The sequence below is a fragment of the Coloeus monedula genome, assembly GCF_965178545.1.
Source record: "Coloeus monedula genome assembly, chromosome: 13".
Taxonomy (NCBI): Eukaryota; Metazoa; Chordata; class Aves; order Passeriformes; family Corvidae; genus Coloeus; species Coloeus monedula.
Genome location: NC_138793.1, coordinates 13,952,100 through 13,969,230, shown reverse-complemented (window position 1 = coordinate 13,969,230; position 17,131 = coordinate 13,952,100). Strand labels below are relative to the sequence as shown.

Sequence of the window (17,131 nt, the reverse complement as noted above, 5' to 3'; positions counted from 1 at the left end):
AAAATGCTGTGCTTCTGTATTGCTGTTTGTTACTGTATGGATGCATTTAATGCAGGTATCATGAGATCATTAGAAATCATTCGAATCTACCAGCTCAGTCCACATCATTTACATTGAAGTAAGATTTTACCTGAGCTGTGTCTCCTGCTGTGGTTCATTCAGCCGAGGAGAGAGTGCACAGTGCATCTTCCTGATCCACTCAGGGCCCGGCAGTGCCAGAGGTGGGAGCAGGAATTGAACTCCAGGATGCTTACAAGAGACATAATTTGCCTAACTGCTTTATGTCCTTATGTTTTTCGGAGGAGTTTAGACTTGAAGTAATAGTAGTTAGATATGAAATAAGTGCAGCTTACGTTCTTCTGCTTAGTTCTTAGTGCTTTTTCTTCCTGGAAAAGTTCTGCAGTTTTCAAATGTAATACTTTCTTGAAGGTTGGCTTTTTGATTTTAACAGTGTGGTAGTTTTGTACCTTTAAAATTTCTAGCCGAAGACTGCCTCTGGTAGTGCTAAGCTATGTGAAATGATTAAACAAGCTCAGTAAGGAATAATACTGCTGTGCATCTTGCTGGTGGGATTTGTGGTCTTTGAGAAACAGGAACACGCATATCACTTAATCTCTCTTCCTTGCTTTCCTTCCTTTCCAAGAAGCTGATAGAGTTGTCTCACTGCAGGCAGCGTTCTGTGATTGCCTTGGTTTGCAGTGGTGATGGGCTCATGGAGACCTACAGCTCTCAGCTCCTGTTCTCCGAATATGATCGGGATGAGTTGGGTGTTTCCAGTTGGGTGACTTGTTCTTCTGTGGGGTTTGTGCAGTAGTTAAATACATTGGGTGGTGTGCAGCACTCATTTTCTTGTTTTTACAGCAGGAAGGTGAAATGGAAGGTGAGGCAGTTGATGCTATTGTGGAGGAATCAGAGACTTTCATTAAGGGAAAAGAGAGAAAAACCTATCAAAGACGCCGTGAAGGTGGGCAAGAGGATGATGCTTGTCATATACCACCAAACCAAGCAGATGGAAGTGAAGTGGTGCAGGATGTCAGCAGCGGGGTGCAGATGGTGATGATGGATCAGCTGGATCCAACTCTTCTTCAAATGAAGACCGAAGTAATGGAAGGTGCAGTGCCTCAAGAAACTGAGGCTACTGTGGATGACACACAGATCATAACACTTCAGGTTGTTAATATGGAAGAGCAGCCTATAAACCTTGGTGAGCTTCAGCTGGTCCAAGTACCTGTACCAGTGACTGTACCTGTTGCCACCACGTCTGTGGAAGAACTGCAGGGAGCTTATGAAAATGAGGTTTCCAAAGGAGGCCTGCAGGAGGGAGAGCCCATGATCTGTCACACCCTCCCTTTACCAGAAGGCTTCCAAGTAGTGAAAGTGGGTGCAAATGGTGAGGTGGAGACACTGGAACAAGGCGAACTTCAGCCACAGGAAGATCCCAATTGGCAAAAAGATCCAGACTATCAGCCACCAGCCAAAAAAACAAAGAAAAACAAAAAGAGTAAGCTTCGCTACACTGAGGAAGGCAAAGATGTGGATGTCTCTGTGTATGACTTTGAAGAGGAGCAGCAGGAGGGTTTGTTGTCCGAGGTTAATGCAGAAAAGGTGGTGGGCAATATGAAGCCACCAAAACCAACAAAAATTAAAAAGAAAGGTAAGTTCCCCATCTGCAAGTGGATTTTGAAAATGCTTTTGCTGTGGTGATTGCAGTGTGATTGAGGCGAATGAATACGTGCAAGTGGGAAGAGAACAGACATGCCCAATGCTGCTTGCTCACTATGTAATAGTGCTTGACTGCAGTGTTTCTTGGGCACACCTCCCTTCTCCTCTCTGGAGGCTGCCAGGGAGATAATTTTCCCCAAGTATGATACTGTGGCATTAATATTCTCATATAACTATGATTGAAAACATTGTTCTCTTTGCTGTGCTACACATGTAACAGTTTGTGTGCATGTTTCACATCAGGAGCCAATGGCACAATTAATTCTCTGGGCTTTTTCCTAACCAGTTGCTGGGTAAGGTAGATGGTGCAAAATACAGTAATAAGTACATCTGGTTTTTGTTAAAACTGTAAGTTAAGGAACCTTTTTTAGAGTGGAGAAGGAACATTGAGTGCTGGCATACTAGTGAAAATTGAATCCAAACCAGCCACAGGCAATGCAGTTGGATTTAGTGGTGCCTGGTGGTTCCTTGCAGTAGTTAGACACCCAAGAATCTTTCCTCTTATGTTACACAGTAGACCACAGTACTGTCAAAGACTAAAGATGATTTCCTTCATGATCAGGTGTAAAAAAGACATTCCAGTGCGAGCTGTGCAGTTACACTTGTCCGCGTCGTTCCAACTTGGACCGCCACATGAAAAGCCACACTGATGAAAGACCACACAAGTGCCATCTCTGTGGCAGGGCTTTCCGGACAGTCACATTGCTGAGGAACCACCTCAACACTCACACAGGTACTCTTGGTTTTGCATATATTGTTTCTGTAGGATCTGCTCTGCCATCAGAACTAATAGATTGAAGATAGACCCCTCTTGTTTTCCTAATTCCTCTTACGGAACAAGGTAAAAATGAGGAAATGGTGCAGTTGCTTTCCGCCTGGCCAAGCCAGGTGCAGAGGTTATCCTGTTCACAGGTACAAAATTGATCCTGGGCTTGATCTCAAATTACCTGAAGTTATAGAAATGTTCTTTCTGCCTTGCGCATTAGCACTCATGTTTTCAGCTTGTTGTGCCTTACTGCCAAGAAAAAGAGTGTAATCCATATCCCTCGTTTTCTCTGCTTACTGAAGTTATGTCTAACTAGCTGGCTTCTAATGTGTAAACAACCAAGTGATACAAAAATAAAGGAATCTGTTTCCTCACTGAAAGGATATTAATTCTCTAAGATCTTATATCTATTAGTTATTTATACAAAACCCCTGATTTTTGTGCATTGTTGCTCTAATTTAATCTTTCAGAACATGAAAGCAGTGTTGCTAATTCACTTTTCAAACAAAAAATTAAAAAATCCACAACAAGCGCTGTCCTGTATTTTCTTTTGTCACTTAATCTGTGTCACTGTCTTCCTGTCCTGCTGCACACCCTTAGGTACTCGCCCTCACAAGTGCCCAGACTGCGACATGGCCTTTGTGACCAGTGGAGAGTTGGTTCGGCATCGCCGCTACAAACACACCCACGAGAAACCATTCAAATGTTCCATGTGTGACTATGCGAGTGTGGAGGTATGGGACTTGCTACAGTGCTGAGTGCTTCCTTGTGCACTTCAAAGCTTGTTCACCATCTGTTACAAACTCTGCTCTTAGGCATTTCCTCTTTGGTCATTTGGTTGAAAGGCTCTGGGCAAAAGAAGTTATAAATCAGGGCTGCTCTTGGAAGCAAATGGTGGGGTTTCCTCAGTGAATCAGAAAGCAGTTTGAGATCACTTACATAAATCCTAGGTGATATCCATTTCCTTTTGGAGACAATAGTTGTCATTGTTTCTGAAATGATTTGTCCTTTAAGCTGATTGCAGGAATTGTAGTGTGCTCCATGTTGAAGGAGACAGACATTTTCTGCTGCAGTGGGATGTCTTCAGTCCACAGTGCCCTCCCATTTTAGAAACATGCATTCTGCACATCATCTGTTTATGCCACGAAGGTGTCTGTAGCTAAAACTAATGAGCCTTTGTCACAGTATTGGTGAAAAGCATCTTTGCTAATGTTAGATGATAGCTTAATTTGCCTGAGCAGATTAGACATTCTTGAATGCCTTCCCTCCGTGCAGTATTGTTAGATACTTTACAGGACAGCTTTTATATTGTGAAAGGAAATTTGAGCCAGATGATGAGCAACATAATTTTAAAAAAATGAGATGTCTGCAGTGGAAGAAGGCTACAGTGGGAGAACTTGAGTAGGGACATCAGGCTTTTTTTTCCTACCCACGCTGTGCCTGCAGTGCTGTCACTTCAGGCCCTGTGGTTTGAGGGCTGAATAAGTTATGTTGCAGAGGTTTTCACAGTATAAATTAGGAAAGAATAACCAAGTTGGTCCTTATGAGGTCATGCTGCTTTTTGTAGGCATAAGTTGGTGATTAAGCAGCGTGATCAGGCTGGAGTAGAAAATGCCGTACCGTTGGTGTTCTTGCTTTGAGCTGGGTTTGTACCTTCTAAATAAAAGCAGGAGAAGAAAAGAATTAAGCTTCCCCACAACGCTTCCCTGTGTCTCTTCAGGATACTTTAAAATTTTAGGGTGTCTTCAGATGCTGAGATGGTCAGTAACAGTAAGGTGAGCACAGAGTCTAAATCAGGCCTCAGTGAGTGTGGGAACAAGCATCTCAAGCAAAACTGGGAGTGAAGCTGGGAGTGAGGGTAGAGTGGGCAGGAGCAAGTGGCTGTGTGCAATGAGAAGGTGGCACTGAAAATGGCAACATGCTTGTTTGGTTTTGTGCCTAAATAAATATAAACTACCTTAAACTCTTGACTGATGTCTTGTTGTTTTGGCAGTCTGGCCTGCTCATCTGTGCTAAACTCAGTCTTGCTCTTGGCTTCCAGGTTAGCAAACTGAAACGCCACATCCGTTCGCACACCGGAGAGCGCCCGTTCCAGTGCAGCCTGTGCAGCTATGCCAGCAGGGACACCTACAAACTGAAGAGGCACATGAGGACCCACTCCGGTACTGATGCCAAATTCTCTTAATGTCAGAGTGCTGAGGCTGTGTACGGTGTGTGCTGACACATGGCAAAACAAATATCATTGTGTAGCTTAATATAAAACCTTTATGAAGTGTGCAGCTGAAGAGAATGCACCACGATTTGTAAGCACTTGTAAATTCATAACCTGATAAAATTACTGCGCTGAGAAATGAGCTTGGAGGATTCTGATTTCCAGTTTGACTGTGAGGTGATAAAATGCAGGCACCTGTAGTATGAACGCTACTGTTTTCAGTGTTCCACTTGAAGAGTAGAGTCACTTGCAGTCTCATGCTCTAGTGTAGTTCTAAAAGCATCTCATGCATGTTAGTTCATAAAGATGCTAATTTTTTCTTCAATATAAATAGGGATGATTTTAGCACAGAATGTTACTGCAGTACCAAATTAATCATGTTGCTAAAATTGAAGGGGGGGGAAGATGCCCTTTTATGTATACATGAACATTCAGAACCTCCACCCAAAAAAAATCTGATGTCACTTGCTCTCTTCTGGCAGCCTGCATGTAGGTCTTGCTTGCATTTCTCAGAGTAAGAATAATTTAACTTCCTTAAGGATCAAACTTTAGTTTCTTTGTAGAAAGATTCTTACTGGAGCTAAAACTTGCAGAGAGAGACATTACTGAGTTCTTTGTAGAATTACTGTTTCTTTTGTCTAGCTGCATGTTGCAAGTTTCTGGGAGGTTCTTTGGGGCTCCTTGGTGAGATTTCTTTTTAATAAAAGTACTTGTTCTATTTTTTCCTTTTGCTCCTGAAGGAGAGAAGCCATATGAATGTTACATCTGCCATGCTCGCTTCACTCAGAGCGGTACCATGAAGATGCACATTTTGCAGAAGCACACGGAGAATGTGGCCAAATTCCACTGTCCTCACTGTGATACTGTTATAGCAAGAAAGAGTGACCTGGGTATGTGTCCCCCAAACGTGGCCATTTGCTGAAGATGGTACAAAACTTCCCAGTATTAGAGTTCACATATCCCAACTGCTATCTTAACCCAGTACCCAGTCTGGTAGCTGCACAGCATGAAGCACTGCTTCTTCACATGTAGGACTGGTAACACACACCTTTAGCTTACCATAGCTGCTGCAAGTTAGAACAATTTTCAGTTTCTTCTCATTATTTGAATTTTTTTTTTCCAAGCATACAAGTTAAGTTTGCCCATAGATGCAAGGCATTTATTGAACTTGGACTGAGATTTCAGCAGCATAAGGATTGGGATCTGAAAAGCAAGAAGATCACTTGGCTTAACCTTCTGCACATTGGAAGCCATTAAGTTTCATGCAGAGATATTTTTATCAAGTTAAAAGGTTTGAATTAGACCAAGTATTAAACTCTCCAGGATTTGGAGCTGTGTGTTCAGAAAAGCCCTGAGTCCTTGCAGCAGGACATTCCTGATCTAGTGAGCAGTACCCAGTGTGATTCCAGCAGGCAAGCTCTTCTGTTTCTAGAAGGTGACAAACAATACTGTGCCCAAAGCAGCTGAGAGAAAAGAAGGAGCCACGATTTGGCAGAACTTTCTGTCTTTAAACAGAATTATCACGCAAGTAATGGGAAGGTAGGCTCTCTTCCAGTAAAGACAAGTGCTACAGTGAGAGGCAGTTTGAGAGGAAGGCAGTCAGTTGATGTCAGGAGCAAACAAGCTGATTTACAACAGAGGAAAACTGATGTTAGCTATGAAGAATTTTTCTTCTAATAATGCTTTAATCTACCCTAAGCTACCTTGTGCAGCTGTGGTATGCTCTTAGTTGAAGGATTTTAAAGAAGTGACTAAAACCTCTGTTGGGGATTATCTGCTGGTGTCCCTGTTGCCTTCTAGCCCTGTCACTCTGACTTCTAATCCTGCAGAAAATCCTGTTTCCCCTGCTGAATTACCTGGCTTCTGGCTGTATCCAGGGAATTCGAGTTAGTCTTAAACATAGCAGTCCACAAGACACTTTAGTTTGACAATCATTTGTCATCAAATGTAAGTGTCTTGAATCAGCACAGATTGCAACTAATAACCAAATCCGGAATCCTGTGGGAAGTCTTAATGGAGTTTTTCTGCAAGCTGTTTCTGTCTGGAAATTGTTCTAGTTGATTCTGCTTACGAGTCCTTCAGGTTTTTTGTTGAATCCTAAATTAACTATTCCACTGTTTTGGCTGAGCTTGGGAGAGAGCATCACTGAAGGGCCATGGGCTCGTCTTTCATGCTTGGAAAGCCATGGTGATAAAAGCTTCTGATTCCTTTTCCTGTAGGTGTCCACTTGCGGAAGCAGCATTCCTACATCGAGCAGGGCAAGAAGTGTCGCTACTGTGATGCTGTGTTCCATGAGAGGTATGCCCTCATCCAGCATCAAAAGTCCCACAAGAATGAGAAGCGCTTCAAGTGTGACCAGTGTGATTATGCCTGCAGACAGGTAAGCTGGGGGCACTGGCACCCCTTAGGAGTGTTGGGACAGGAGCTGAAAATATCGGGTAGAAATCTTAGCTGTTAGTTTGACCAGCTGTCAAGATTGAATTAGCTGTCTAAATCTTTTGAAGGGTGTAAAGGAGAGTACAAGTGGCCTTTTCTTGGTGTGATGCTGTCCTGTAGAGAAGAACCTTCTAATTAACAACCTTAATGGACCTGTTTATCAAGGGATAAGAGCCTATGTAGAATGGAAGTAGCTAGAACTGAATATGCCATCAATCAAGGTGTTCTTGCATTGCTGTGGAAACATTCTTTTCCTGATATTAAGCATAAAATTTTGGCCTCATTTTAGCTGAAAATTCACTTTTCTGTGTCCATTTATGTGAGTTTCCATTTTTCTTGCCCGTGCCAGGAGCGGCACATGGTCATGCACAAACGGACCCATACTGGAGAAAAGCCTTATGCCTGTAGCCATTGTGATAAAACCTTCCGCCAGAAGCAGCTCCTCGACATGCACTTCAAGAGATACCACGATCCCAACTTTGTCCCTGCTGCCTTTGTCTGCTCCAAGTGTGGCAAAACATTCACTCGCAGGGTAAGGGAATATGCTTTGAATTGGGGAGGGTTGGGGTGGAGTGAAGCTTTTTTAGCCAAGGGGAGGGAAATGTTTACCCAAAAGGAAAGATGGGTGAGATACAGGGTGAAATATAACTCTCTAAATAGAGCCCTTCTCTCTGAGAGGGAAAGAGAGGGGAGAGAATGCAGAATTGGTAGCAACACACAGTAGTGTTGACATCATGAGCAATGTGAAAATGCAACTTTATTCATAAAGTTAGTGAATGTACCCGTTTCCCCTAAAGAATCTCTTATAAAAAAAAGCAAAAGACACAGTTACCAGAAATGTGTTTGAAAATGCAGAGGCAGAATGTCTGGTCTTGAATTCAGTACATGTTTTAACTTTTCTTGTGTTTTTAATCTTTCACTGAGTAGAACACAATGGCCAGACATGCTGATAACTGCTCTGGCCTAGATGGTGGGGAAGGAGAGAACGGAGGGGAGACAAAGAAGGGCAAACGTGGCCGAAAGAGAAAGATGCGTTCTAAGAAAGAAGATTCTTCTGATAGTGGTAAGAACAGCTCAGTACCTTCTGAGAATTACAGGTCTGTGATTCACTGTGTGTGTTAGCTGCTGGTTTGCCAGTTCTGCAGGTTTCTTCTAGCACTTGAAAGAGTCTTGTCTGGTTGGCAAACAGAGAATATGATGGTACACGGCCAAGTACAGAGGGATGTACTGCCTGTGAGGGATAATATAGATCCTGCTGTCCAGGCCTGTTCCAAGACAGTAGTTTAAAAAACACTGTCTGACACCCCTTGTGTCAGCTGTGCCATTCCTGTCCTGCCTGTGTGGGAAACTGGTAATTTTTTTCAGAGTCCTAAAAGAGACTGCATGGTTCTGTGGTGCATTGCTATGAAATGTTACTTGATCCTACTTCACCATTACTGGGTGGCATGTCCAGACAACTCCACCACTGAATAGCTTGGCTACTTCTGTGGAGGAAGGCTGGCAACATCCAGGGGAATGGTGGAGATTAATACTTATTTGTGAAGGAAAAACTCAGTCCTAGTCCTGTCTTCTGGTAGAGGAAAAACTTCATCATGTCATCAACAGGAAAAGCCAAGTAGAGTCTCAAGACCAACCAGTTTAAAGATGATTTTGCAAAAGGAGTGTTTCTGATTACTCTTTTATCTGGAGCACTTTATGTAATTAGTCAAGGGGTGTAGGTTGGGAGAACAGGGATATTTCTGGCTAGAGAACCGCGTATCTGAAATTCTCACATGGCAAACAAGTTTTAGGATGAGTATGATCAAATGATTTGTGAGCCTTGATTCAAAAACTAGAAGTTGGTGCTTAAACTCATGTTTGAATAGATATTTGGAAAAATGTGTTAGGTGAGTTAAGCACATGTTAACTAATTCTGCATTTAAAACAAAAAAAGGTAGGGGAGGCAGGGTAAAATAACTGATTGAAGGTAATTCAAAATGTGGCATTCTGGAGTATTGCATTCTTAGTAATCTTTCTGGGAGTTTAGCCTGTTTCAAAAACTCAAATTTTATTTAGTTGGTCTGGCTTTAAAACAGGTTTTTTTGGAGGAAGCTGGTAAAAAGTCAGGCTTGTTAATGAGCTGATGCTATGCAGTGAATGGTGCCCAGGGTCTGTGGCTGAAGGAATCCCTTCAGCCTCAGTGGAAGTGGCAAGTCTGGGTTGACCTCAGGAGTTATCTGATAGATAGGAAGAATCGACCAGTGTGAGCTGAGTAGGTATGAGAAAGATGTCCTAATCATCGGCTTGAGGAATTGCTTTATTCACTGTTGTGTCTGTTTGGAGATCTGCAGTTTCGTGAGGTTTGGCAACTACTAAATACCTAAAAATTACGAGCAAAGCTGGGATGAAATCGACCCACTTGTATTAATGGGGGGAAAGACCAAATAGTGAAAGATAGCTTTTTGTCTCCTGGCTGTCCAACATTAGACAGAGTGTTAATTGATACTGACTGAGTTGAGGGGAGAATGTAAAGAACCTCTAAAAAGGTGGGACCTGAGAAATCCAGTAAATAAATTCCTCATGGGGGATATCCCTTGAGTGACTGTAAAATCATGCAATATATACATGCCTCAGTGTGTGAGCTTGGGGTTTTTTCCTTTAGTCAGATACAAGGGAGTATCCTTGTGGCCCACATAAGTCATGAGTGAAGCCACTCCTCTAGTGAACAGCCTTACAAATTTAAGAGCAATCATTTTGCTGTCCAAACAATATTATCCTATTTGACAGCTCTCACTGCTTTTTGTCTGCTCTGGTTTCGCCCAGAGCACTCTGAATGTGTCAGTGGTCCTCACCTATTAACTTGATGGAGTGTTCTGAAGAATAAAGTATAGAGCTTGAGGAGTACAAGACTGGCTCTTGGATACCTGTTGGGGTTCTCGTGTTTCACAGAGATCCTGGAGTGGCTGCTACTGCAATTTACATGGGATATACCTCTTCTATCCTCTTGCCCCTCTATTTTCCCCACACTTTTTGAAATAGCCTCATCCCCTCTCCTAAACATCCCCTAAGTTGTCCTGTGTGATCCAAAACAGCCTTCCCCTGCATCTCATTGTGTCCCATCCCCAGCCAGGAATTCCCCAGCACCCCATAATATCAAAGGTGATCTCAAGAGCTGCTTCTGTGACTCATTGGAGTGGGTTTCACACCTGGTGGCTGTCCTGGGAGTGGCTTGGACACAAAGTTTTTTCCTCAGAAGCTGTGAATTTGGGTTCCCGCCTTCCATTGTGCAGTGCTGTGCTCCTCTGTGTTGTGCAGGTGGGGCTTGGATGGGCTGTTGGGACCCTCTGATGGGCTTGGGAGTAGCCCAGATGTGTTATTTGGTCTCCCTATTGCTGTTGTCTCTGAGTTCCTTTGTGGATGTGCAGAGTAGGTTTTATCACATAATCTAACATAATTAAATTCCCTTTTGCTTTCTGAAGGGCAGTTTGTTCCCTCTAAGTGAGGGTAACAGATTAACAATCTGTGGCAACAGCTTCTGAACAAAGGCCTTGTTTGCCTTCTTTCTCAGCAGAGTTGACTCCTTTTCGATGGGATTTGATGGTGCTTCTCTGTAGATGAATGTGTTTTATTCTTGCTTAAACTGAAGATTTATCTGACATCCTTTCTTACAGAGGAAAATGCTGAACCAGATTTGGATGATAATGAAGATGAGGAGGAGACCGCAGTAGAAATTGAGGCTGAACCAGAAGTTGAGCAAGAGGCTCCTGCACCACCTCCCAGTAAGAAAAGAAGAGGAAGACCACCAGGCAAAGCTGCCACCCAACCAAAACAATCCCAGCGTAAGTCACGAATTGAAGCTTACCTTACCCTGCTTGCTTGAGCACCTTTTTCCTTGGATTTGGCTGTTCTTGTAGATGTGATCCCTTCAAATGAGATTATTGTAAAAGTGGGTAGCTGTACTTGTCTCTACATTGCTAAGAACTCACCTTGAAATTTGTTGCAAGGGTTTCCTGGTCATGAAGGAACGTGGCCGCTTCAGGCCATGCTAAAAAGAAAAGACGTTATTTTTTGTTTAGAATTGTTTTATTTCATAGTTGTGCAAACTGCTCACTTCTTTTTGTACCAGTTATGGTGTCTCTGCTGACATACAGTCTTTGGGAAAGCAGCTGTCAGTAAAAACATCGTGGTGTTCTTACCCAGGTAGCTTTTGCAGGTATTGCCACAAACGAACTTGCTTCAGGCCTTTAGTTCTGAGCAAGGGCTGGTGCAGGTGTTGTTTCAGCTCTACAGGGATGTCCTTAAGAATAGACGTTGTGACTGTGCAAAGTCAAAGTAAATAAATTTTAGGCTCAAAGTAGGAAGGGAAATTAGTTCCTTCAAGGAGGTAGCGGCTTGGCTGTTAGCTCAGTGCTACAAAGCATGGCCTGTATTCTCTCTGGAATTTTTGTATGGAAACATTTAATGCTGAATTTGTCACTAGCATCACTAAACTTCCCTGAAGTTTAAATTTTACCTTAGGCCCATATATTGATACGGGGTTTGGTTTTGTTCATTATTCTACAAAACACATTGTTTGAAAAATGTTTTAGTATGAAAATGCATACTGGAACTGTTGTACTGGGAACCCATCTTCATACAGGGGCAAGAAAATAGATGTTTGATGCTTGGGTGAGGGAGATGGGTTGAATTGCTCCCCACCCACTGATGTGCCAATGTTTGTTGGGGACCTCACCTTCCCTTGCCATGGAAGAGTCTTAAGGATCTACCAAAAAGCTGCTTAAGGCATGCAGATTGGCTCTGGAAAAAGTAAAATAATCTGTTTCTCCCCCTCTCCTCCTTTGTTTTTGCCCTTCTAGCTGCAGCAATCATTCAGGTTGAAGACCAGAACACTGGTGAAATTGAAAATATCATAGTTGAAGTGAAGAAAGAACCTGATGCAGAAACAGTAGAGGAGGAGGAGGAAGCTCAGCCTGCTGTAGTGGAAGCTCCCAATGGAGACCTCACCCCTGAGATGATTCTCAGCATGATGGACCGGTGATGGAGGAAGACCACGCTGGCTGACTGAACTGGCCTGGGCTGTGTTTAAGCGGCTCAAATCTATTTTTTTTCCTTTAATCTTTTTTCTTGGCTTTGGGAAATGCATCATTTTAGACCATTTTACCAAACATACTGGGAAATAAAACAATGTTAGAATGTGATTTAACTAGAACTTGCTGTTTTATGTTAGCATTACAGGATCATGGAACATTAGGAAATATTTTGGAGTCCTTGAGGGTTTCCTCTGAGATGCTTGATTTAGTTTTGCTCTGAACTGCATTGTAAAGCTGGTCCAAGGGCCATGTTTACATGCACCAAGTTTTACTATACAAAAGTGGAAGCCTTGACTAGAGTATGTGGAAAACCACTCCGGACTTGCCCTTCCAGTTCCCAGAGTCCTTGAGCCTCTTCTCTCTGTAGTGTTTTTAATTGTAAATGCAGACTTGGGAAGGTTCTAGACTTTTGAAATGTTTTTTTGGTTGGTTTTTCTTTTTTTTTCTTTTTTTTTCTCCGCTTTGTCCCACTGAGTAGCTCCGGTTCTCCAAGTCGGCTGCACACGGTAGTTTTGGCATGCTCCAACTGGTTTCTGTCCTTAATATGCTTTGCTTTCTGCAAAGCATTTCTGTAATGGTCAAGCTTGTAAATAACTTTTTTTTTTTACATTTTAATCTTTTTCCATTAATTAAGAGGTATGCAAAAATGCAGTTTAAATAAACCCCAGTATTCTAATTCCTTTCAAACTAAGTGACAAGAGAATTGATAGAGTGTAAATGTTGGAAAAGCTGTTGATAAGGTAGAGAAAAGATGTACCCAGACTATTGCTTGCAGAACAAGAGAAACCCACATGTGAAATCTGGTTTTGAAGCACAAAAAATGGTATTTTATAGACTCTTAGACTGGCTTGGGTTAGAAGGTACTTACAGACCATCTAGTTCTACCCCCTGCCATGGGCAGGGACACCTTTCACTAGACCAGCTTCCTCCAAGCTCTGTCCAACCTGGCCTTGAATACTTTCAGGGATTCAGGGGCAGTTTCTCTGGACAACCTGTGCCAGGGCCTCACCATCCTCACAAGGAAGTATTTCTTCCTAATAGCCCATCTAACCCTGCCCTCTGTCAGTTTAAAGCCATTCCCTGTTGTTGTGTCTCTCCATTCCCTTGCCAAAAGTCCTTCTCCAGCACTCTTGTAGGCTCCCTGCAGGTTCTGGAAGGCCACAATTAGATAATCCCAAAACCTTCTCTTCTCCAGGCTGAATAACTCCAGCTCTCTCAGTCTTTCCTCATAGGAATGGTGCTCCATCCCTCGAATCATGTTTGTGGCCTCCTCCGGACTTGCTCCGACAGGTCGATGTCCTCCTTGGCCTAGGAATCCCAGAGCTGGATGCAGCACTGCAGGTGGGGTCTCGCCTGAGTGGAGCAGAGGGGCAGAATTCCCCCCTTGCTGCCCATGTGGCTTTGGATGCAGCCCAGCACCCAGGACCAGGGCATGTCCAGTCTCACCCACCAGCTCCCCCCCAGTCCTTCTCCCCAGGGCTGCTCTTGATTTGTTCATTCCCACCCTGGACTGATCCCAAGGGTTGCCCCAACCCAGGTGCACCACCTTGCACTGGGTCTTGTTAAGCCTCATGAGATTCCCATGGGCCACTTCTTGAGCTTGTCCAGATCCCTCTGGATGGCCCTGTCCTTCAGGGGTGTCACGGCACCCTAAGCTTGCTCTTACCAAACTTGCTGAGGGTCCACTTGATCCCTTCATCTATGCCATTAACGGTGATACTAAATAACACTGGTCCCAGTGTGGACCCCTGAGGGACACCAGTCACTGCTGTCCATCGGGACTCTGAGCCGTTGACCACTGCCCTCTGGATGTGACCAGCCAATTTGACACATAGAATTAACCTTTTTGAGTTATAATTTCACGAATACATTTTCTTTGCTCTATCTTGTAGTTGTATTTTGTGTTTATGAATCCTTTGTTAAGACAAAAGTGGTGATTTATAAGTGGGTCACTGCAGCCCTCAACCTGGGCCAGGAAATTTTATTAATAGGTCAGTAATTCTACAATTTTTGAATCTCTGATAAAGACAAAAAAAGGAATAATGTGAAATACAAATGATGCCTGTATATGAAAATGTCACATGTTAAAATATGTAAGCTTTTTATAGAGCCTCAGTCTTGCTGATTTCAAACAAATTTTTCTTCTATGTATCGCTTTTAAGAGAGCTATCAGTTTAGCTATCAGACTCTAGGTTGATGCATTTTTGTACTTAGCTGTACTGTGTGATATTTTTCATTATTTTAGGAAGCCAACATGGGAAAAAAATACTGTTATAAAATATGTAATGGGGTTTGAAAGCTGGGAAGGAGAATATACTGCTGTACAGCTAATAAATAATAACGGATTAACATGTGTGCTCACTGGCTGCTTTCTTTGTGTATATCAACGGTGCGACCTGGCAGCCATCTCCAGATGGAAAAGCTGCTCTTCCCAGAAGGATGCTGTCAACAGGGACCAGCTCCTTTCTCGCTGCAGGTGTTCCCTCTGCTCCGTGCTGAATGCAAGGTACCTGTCCATGACCTTAAGTCAGGGTGTGCCGCCCTGTGTGTAGAGGAGAGAGGATGTAAAATGCAAATGTTGGCGTTCACAGCTTGAGCTTGGAGTAACATAGGAGTAGTTGTTACTTCTGTTTGTTTTGGTTGTGATTTTAAATTATTATAGCTGATGGTTTAATTAACAGGAATATCATTTCCATTTCATTCTGAAAAATGGGACTGGTACTTGGGTGGAGTTTCTGTGGTGTGTTTTTTTAGTTGCTGTGACGGCAGCTTAGGGAGCCAGCTGTGGGCAGTCACTGCAGGTTCAGGATAGAACCTCCTCCCGATATGGGAGTCACTGCAAATGACACTATTTAGGAGTTTGTAACCAAGCACAAGAGTTGCTAGTTCTGGTTTCCACTAGGTGTTTGGTGACTAGTTATCCCTGGTCCTGAGAGATGGTCCTTCTATGACTTCCTAAGGAAAGCCTGTCTGGAGTTGGAAGCCTGGAGTGCTCAGCAGGATGGAGGCTTGTTGGAGCAGGTGGGAGGGGTTGTGTAAGGGATGCTTCAGTGAGAAGTCAGGTCTGAGAAATGGTTAAATCCTCAAGTGCTTTCCCAGCTGGACAAGGAGCTTGTGTACTCAGAAGCCAAAGATGTTTCAGTCTGAGGCAGTGCTCAGGTGGTTTTGCATAAGCCTGGTGGGAGACTTTGTGGTGAGTGGGAAAACCAAAGGTGTCCTTGGGATCTGCAAGGAGAGCCATCACCATCTTTTAAAGCCTGTGGCTCAACCCAGTGCTGACGAGTGGGGTGTGAAGGATTGTGCAGTGGCTTTGCTTTAGGTGGTGGCCCAAGGAGGTGCCACACATGCTCCAGCAGAGACCTCCCTTGGTCTGAGTGTTCCACATGCAGCAGCTCATGCTGTTGTACCCAGGCCTGGGTGACACCAAAGCAGGCGCTGCAGCTCTCCTGGAATTCAGAAGAGCTGGAGGAGGTGGCTGTGTGGGAGCAGCTTAATGGGGGGGCTGAAAGAAAAAGTCTGAGAAGTGTATTTGTCCACAGACCACAGGTGTGGTTGGGCCCGAGTGGCCTCTAGTGCTCATCTGAGGAATGATTTCTGAGCAACTTTATTGTGATCTCATTCCAGAAGTTTCTTCACAGACCCCAGCAAAGGTTTAGTGAGGATGGGAGCTGTCACCCTGTGGCTATTCTCTTTTTTCCCCCAGCCTGGCGTGTTACCTTGCAATCTGCTCAGTTGACCTGGTTTCTCAGTGCTTGCTCAGTCGATGGTCCTGTTATGCAGACTGGGTTTTATTTGATTTGAGCTCGGGCTCCTGCCTTGGGCAGGGATCTCTGCTTGTCTGCCTCTTGCGAGCTTCCGGTTTGCCCTGGGAGGAGCTGCTGTGGAGAGAAGCAGAGCAATATCCCAGCCTGCTCCCGAGGACACGCATCCAGGGCAGCATCCACAGCCTGAATATGGGCAGAACACTTCTGCTCAACCCAAGAGCTGTTACCAGTGCTGGAAAAGCTGTCCTTGGGCTGTGAGTGAAAAGCCAGGGCTGGGATGGATCCAAGGAGCATCACTGCCTCTGCCAGTGGCTTGGCCTGGCTGCCATCCCTGATGCTTGGGCTGCTGTCCTCTGCTGCTCACAGAGGAGGTCTGTTGCTCCGGGCATCCTGATGTGCCTGTGCTTGCACAGAGGCAGGGAACACTTGTCCACGTGGATATCTGCCCCTCTCCTGGGGTGCTACACTGGTGCTCGGAATGTTCCAGCAAGTGGGACCCAGTATTTTGGGGAATGAGCTTCGGATGCAGCTTGCCTGGAGATCCTCTGTGCTTCTAATCTTGCATAGAAGCCATTCTGATGGGTGCAATGGGACAGCTGCTCCCTCTGTGTCCTGAATATCCTTGCATGACAAAGCTGGAAAATTGTGCCCTTTTGAGAAGTTCAGATACCAATAGCCTGGCTTCATCTCATCCTGGAAAAAACATGGATCCAGCCAGGACTGTTGCTGGTGGCCGCTGACTCCACTGGGTGGTGAACACCCTCTGCCCTTCCTCTTCCTGGTGCTCATCCATCCGCTGACGTAGCTCAGGAGGCTCAAGGAGGTGCCTTGGCAGAGGTTGGCCCTTGCCCTGAGCCGTGTTCTCCCCAGTCACCTCGTTGAAAAGAGCTTTGTGCTGTGGCTGGGCTCTGTGAAGATGCCTTCCCTGCAGGGAGACACTTCCTGCCTTTGCTTTCACACGGAAGGTGGTTTTGGAAGCGCTGTGGCCCCAGGTGCATGTGGCAGGAGGGCAACATCACCCATTGCTTCCAGAGACCACCTTCTCCCGAGTCCTTCTACCTCTGGGAAAGCTCTGTGAGCCCCTGGTTGGCAGATTGCAGTCTGGAACTTGGAAGTTTGTCAGAAAGGACCAATTTTGGGGAGAAGGCAGCTGGCACTGTCT

At 44.4% G+C, this 17,131-nt stretch overlaps 1 protein-coding gene across 7 annotated transcripts in view; it reads left to right on the top strand.

Annotated features, from left to right (window-relative positions):
• CTCF (CCCTC-binding factor) overlaps positions 1-14,554 on the top strand; it is a 34,918-nt gene extending 20,364 nt beyond the window's left edge. For 5 of the 7 annotated variants that reach the window (XM_082290201.1, XM_082290199.1, XM_082290198.1 and 2 more), the window contains 10 exons: positions 862-1,654; positions 2,285-2,455; positions 3,089-3,222; positions 4,530-4,650; positions 5,441-5,590; positions 6,920-7,080; positions 7,486-7,668; positions 8,064-8,199; positions 10,787-10,954; positions 11,972-14,554. In XM_082290201.1, coding sequence (XP_082146327.1) covers positions 874-1,654; positions 2,285-2,455; positions 3,089-3,222; positions 4,530-4,650; positions 5,441-5,590; positions 6,920-7,080; positions 7,486-7,668; positions 8,064-8,199; positions 10,787-10,954; positions 11,972-12,153 — 2,187 coding nt within the window. In that variant the 5' untranslated portion in view covers positions 862-873 and the 3' untranslated portion in view covers positions 12,154-14,554. The remainder of the gene's footprint in view (positions 1-861; positions 1,655-2,284; positions 2,456-3,088; positions 3,223-4,529; positions 4,651-5,440; positions 5,591-6,919; positions 7,081-7,485; positions 7,669-8,063; positions 8,200-10,786; positions 10,955-11,971) is intronic. The other 2 variants (XM_082290204.1, XM_082290200.1) reach the window with 1 other exon arrangement.
• Positions 14,555-17,131: the final 2,577 nt, after the last annotated feature.